The 5,000-nt window shown below is 34.2% G+C and overlaps 1 protein-coding gene across 1 annotated transcript in view; it reads right to left on the reverse strand.

Moving 5' to 3' along the window:
• LOC113816679 (U3 small nucleolar ribonucleoprotein protein IMP4) overlaps positions 1-4,239 on the reverse strand; it is a 4,745-nt gene extending 506 nt beyond the window's left edge. The window contains exons 1-6 of the mRNA XM_070118933.1: positions 4,146-4,239; positions 2,321-2,441; positions 1,975-2,198; positions 1,736-1,857; positions 850-1,015; positions 337-508 (exon numbers count right to left, since the gene is read on the reverse strand). Of these exons, the coding sequence (XP_069975034.1) occupies positions 337-508; positions 850-1,015; positions 1,736-1,857; positions 1,975-2,198; positions 2,321-2,441; positions 4,146-4,148 (808 nt within the window). The 5' untranslated portion in view covers positions 4,149-4,239. The remainder of the gene's footprint in view (positions 1-336; positions 509-849; positions 1,016-1,735; positions 1,858-1,974; positions 2,199-2,320; positions 2,442-4,145) is intronic.
• Positions 4,240-5,000: the final 761 nt, after the last annotated feature.

The raw sequence follows: 5,000 nt of genomic DNA on the forward strand, positions 1-5,000 counted from the left end.
CAGCAATGTGTGTGTGTGTGTGTGTGAGAGAGAGAGAGAGAGAGAGAGAGAGAGAGAGAGAGAGAGAGAGAGAGAGAGAGAGAGAGAGAGAGAGAGAGAGAGAGAGAGAGAGAGAGAGAGAGAGAGAGAGAGAGAGATGGGGGGGGGGGGGGAATCATGTAATGTTTCCCGTGAGTGTGGTGTGGCTACGTTCCCTTAGTTATCACAGAAAAAGTTTCCTGCATGTTTGGTGTGGCTGTGGCATAAGGTATACCTTAATTAAATTTTCTTCAACTGTTGTACACAATGATGGAAAATATAACTAAAATTAGACAGTCTAAGACTTGAACAACTTACGTTTCATGCTGAATCGTGGCCCAATTTCCTGCAATTCATGATCTTTGCCTCCATCTACTTTCCTAAATGTATGCTGCCTAAACAGGATCCAGTCATCCCAATTAACGAAGGAGACAACGCGCTGGCTGTCATCCTTTGGTACAGGAAACAGGTACTTGAGGATATTCTGGGTCTGAGGAAAAAGGAATATGAAAAGTTATTTGAATTATCATCATTTTACCAAATTGAAAAGGGAGAGGGAGAGGGGAAAGGATCAAGGGTGAGAGAGAGAGAGAGAGAGAGAGAGAGAGAGAGAGAGAGAGAGAGAGAGAGAGAGAGAGAGAGAGAGAGAGAGAGAGAGAGAGAGAGAGAGAGAGAGAGAGAGAGAGAGAGAGAGAGAGAGAGAGAGAGAGAGAGAGAGAGAGAGAGAGAGAGAGAGAGAGAACAAATAGAATTAGATTTTTATATATACTTCAGGATGTCTAAATTCTTCCTTGTTCAAGTTGCAGCATCAATTCCCAAACTGTAACTTACTCTTTGGCCCAATTTTGATTTGAAGTTTTGGAAAATAAGGTGAGGATACTGTTCAGACATTGTCCCAATGTCAGGGATATCATGACGCATTACGACATCTGCCAGGTTGAAGTATGCTGTCGGACCATTGGGAAGGTGACTTATTACCATTGCATCTGGATTACCCCTAGAATAAAAGACAAGATTAGAATGCACAGCCATATTTTCTTGGAGGAACAGATTTAAGTCTTATACTGAACCCTGTCAAGTACAAAAATCCTTATCAAGGCTAATTTTACATTAAAGAACAGCAAGCCTGGTATAATGAATACAATTATACATAATGCATGGGCCAGATAATGTAAACATGAGTAATTTGCAGTAATCTTTTACAGGGGTAATATGAATAAGAAGGGTGGATTGAATCTGTTCTTATGCCTGCTGAAAAATCTCACAAACAAAGAAAATCAAGTACTAATTTACTTTACTTCAGCACACAGTACAGGAAGAGATAGCTCTCAACAGTTGGTAATAATTTAGCTGGTGAGTAATAGAAAACTCCTAAATGACACATATATAATGCTATCAGTTAGAAGTAAAAGTATGCATTTACACATTTCACTAAACACAATGTTATATTTAAAAAAAGGCCATTTTCTTTGCTTCAACTGAAATCTAAATTTGCTATATAAATGGTATTCCAAAGACTAAAGATCAGTGCAAAATACAAGGTATGGCTGGAACAGCAAACGGGACCCTAGACTGGACCAAGGGGTGAGTCTGTCCACATGTCTGACACCCTGGTCTTAAAAGAAGCTGAGCAACTAACAAATCAATTTATATAATGTAAGGGAAGCAGAAATGTAAAGAATATAAGGCATCACAAAAATTTAGCATGATCACAAACCTTGTCTCGTGCAAAACAATGAAATCAGTGACGTTGTTACTTCTACAGGCCTCTATCAGCTGTTTGCTCTCATATGTACCCCTGTTCATCCGTTGAGAGTTGGGAAACAAGAGCTTGATTTCCTGTAAGATTACAGCAAGGTCACAACTCATTAAAGTTTTGTTTGTTTTTCTGTATTTTCATATGCAATCCAAAAGAGAAGCAAAACCAATGTAAAAACAAAAGACGAGCCTTCCCACCTTTGCAAATTGTTTGAGCTTTGATGAAGGGTCTCGAGATGTGGTGATGATAATTTTGGGGTCTTCTACACCTGCCCATCTGTACTCATCATCTATATTAGTGGCACCTCCTGCAGCTTCCCCACCAAGCTCAACAGCTAACTGTGGCCCAGGGTCATCCCAGTCGCCTGCATGCATCAGCCCTATGGCCTTTTTCTGCAGGGCAGTAGGAATCTCCTTTCCATCTGTAGAAGATTACATTATATTTTTTTCTCGTCTCTAAATATCAAGATCATTTTTTTTCTTTTTTTTTTTTATGCATGTGATGCAATACTTCCACAGCCTATTACAAACAAGATCAAAATACCTTGCAGTGCCCCTTTAATCTTATCTTTCCTTTGTTGCATGGCAGCATTTCGCTCTTCAATGCTTTTACGATACAAGTATTCTCGGCGAAGCCTCGCCTGCTGACGTAAGCCGAATGTACTCTGAAAGGAAATGTTTGAAAGTTTCTGTTCAATTCTTAAAACTAGGAAACACCATCAAACCAAACCACTATTTTTTAAATATCAAACTTCACTATATACTGCACATGAAATCTATAATGGAAAAGTGGGAATGTTCTGGGTTCCATATTACAGTGCAAACTACTTGCATTTTTATTTTGTCTAGAGGCTACAATGCTGAATATGACAAGTGTGAACCGCTGCCACTGACAGATTGACTTTAGGCTTGATCATTATATTTCATGCCTTTTTAGTGTTTCATTCTACTGGCCTTCCACACTAAAGGATGCAGGCTAGTGCTATATGATCAGAACAATATTTTTTCTTTAATACATTATTTTGGTGTGAATTTTAGCTAAATATCAGCATCAATGTTATTGTTGTGGCCTCCAACAAAAGCCAATAGACATTTGCCACTTTTTAGTCCACCTGGCAAGATTGAGGCAGAACTTGTTTATTATATGAAACTGGTTGGGATGTCTACAGGCCCTATCCTGCAAGACTATATGTGGTCATGGTTGAATGTGAATATTTTGAACTGGGAGAAATTGTGAATCATGGTAATATTGGTACAGAAGGATTAATAATTATATATGTTAAAATGCAAAAATTCCCCTATACCTCACAATCTGGAATTCTATAAGTAAGAAAGGGAATGAAGAATAACAGGGAAAATGCATGGTTAAATCTAATAAAAAGTGAAGTTTACACAAACTGTTTTCTATTGCTGGAGGCTAGGATGACATTGCTCTATATATCAAAGTACACAATCAATTTTCATTCATATTTCACCATGCAGGGGCCCCTGTTATATTTCAAGCAATTAATGCCCTGGCCAGGATTGTGGGGCGTATATAATCAGTGTAATCATTTCATTTTCACAGTCACATGGTATAAGGTAAACTTTGCTTGTAACAGACAATATGACAAAATTTAAGGCACTTATCATTTATGGCATTTCCCTCATACATTGATCATAAAAAAGTTGTGTAGAATGTAAGAAATATATGGTATACATTCACATAATGACAACTATAAGAGAGAAAATCTAATGATACTGTCATAATGTGAGGAAACACCTGCACTTGCTGATACATGAATTAATAACATCAAAAATCAAGAATATATGTTGAAATGTGCTGCACAAAGATTAAGTCCAGGGTGATCGGGTAAGGGTTCGGAGATGCTACTATACACAGACCACATACACATATCTGGACATGCTTAAATTCTCAAATCTAAACCTAAATACTTTGCCAGATGAGTAGGCTATATTTCAGCTTAACTTCTTAAAGTTTGTTGAAGCACAAGAATGGTTGCGAAGATATCTGTTCTTGAGACTGACAAATTATAATTGAAAGTATTCCAGGAAAAGTGTATTTGGTGTCTCTACACTTGTAATTGGGTTCAGAGGCAGAGATAGTTCATACTGAAATATTTATATAGTAAGAAAAAAAAAAATAATCTGCAGACCAAAATGGTAAGGCTACATATAAAAGTAGTGAAATGTATATAAAGCTGTTCGAGAACATAAACAGAAATAAATACACATTTCTGTAGTGCCATAATACTCACATCAATACTTATGTAATATTTTCCATTAAAAAAACATTCCATAAAACAATAATTTTACACACCATTAAACACATGCAAACAATATTATCTTATTTTCATAGAAAAGCTTACCATTGTTTTCAATATATAATAAAAACTACGTAAACTGTCGCTCTACACGTGTTATAGTTTTGGTTCTGTTTACATCTGAGTTCTGCGTAAATACAGCTTGCGTATTAGATTTTTTTATTTTCTTTAATACTGCTTTTAAAGAAATATACAATCTTTAAGTTTAAAAAATAACATAATACTGTAAAATAGAACAAAAAACAGAAACAATGTATTTACAATTAAAGAAAAGTATATTAAAAACCTCTATTTTGCAAGCCGGATTTTTGTGATTACATTTGTTTTCTTTCCGTTCTTGTAACTCTCGCTTCCGATTTTGTTTATTTTCCACATATAGTAGTTGTATTGTCTAAACTTTCATTGATTTCTTCTGTTCGATTTAGCATTACGATTTTCACTCTTATTACCATGCATGTCATATATAATAATTACATTTTTCTTCTCCTCGTTGCTATTATTATCATTATCATTATCTGTTATTGCAGTTATTATTAACTTAATTATCATTACTAGTAGTATTAGTAGCAGTACTATTGATCATTATCATCAATACTATTATCATTACTATTAGTATTATTAGTAGTGTTTTCAATTATCACCATTGTTATTTTTATCATTGTTATTATTACTGTCGCTATTATTATTATTATCATTATTATTATTATTATCATTATTATTATTATTACCATTTTTATTATTATTATTATTATTACCATTATTATTATTATTACCATTATTATTATTATTATTATTATTATTATTATTATTATTATTATTATTATTATTATTATTATTATTATTATTATTATTATTATTATTATTATTATCATTATTATTATTGCCATTATTACTAATATT

This window comes from Penaeus vannamei, chromosome 43 (genome assembly GCF_042767895.1).
Source record: "Penaeus vannamei isolate JL-2024 chromosome 43, ASM4276789v1, whole genome shotgun sequence".
NCBI lineage: Eukaryota > Metazoa > Arthropoda > Malacostraca > Decapoda > Penaeidae > Penaeus > Penaeus vannamei.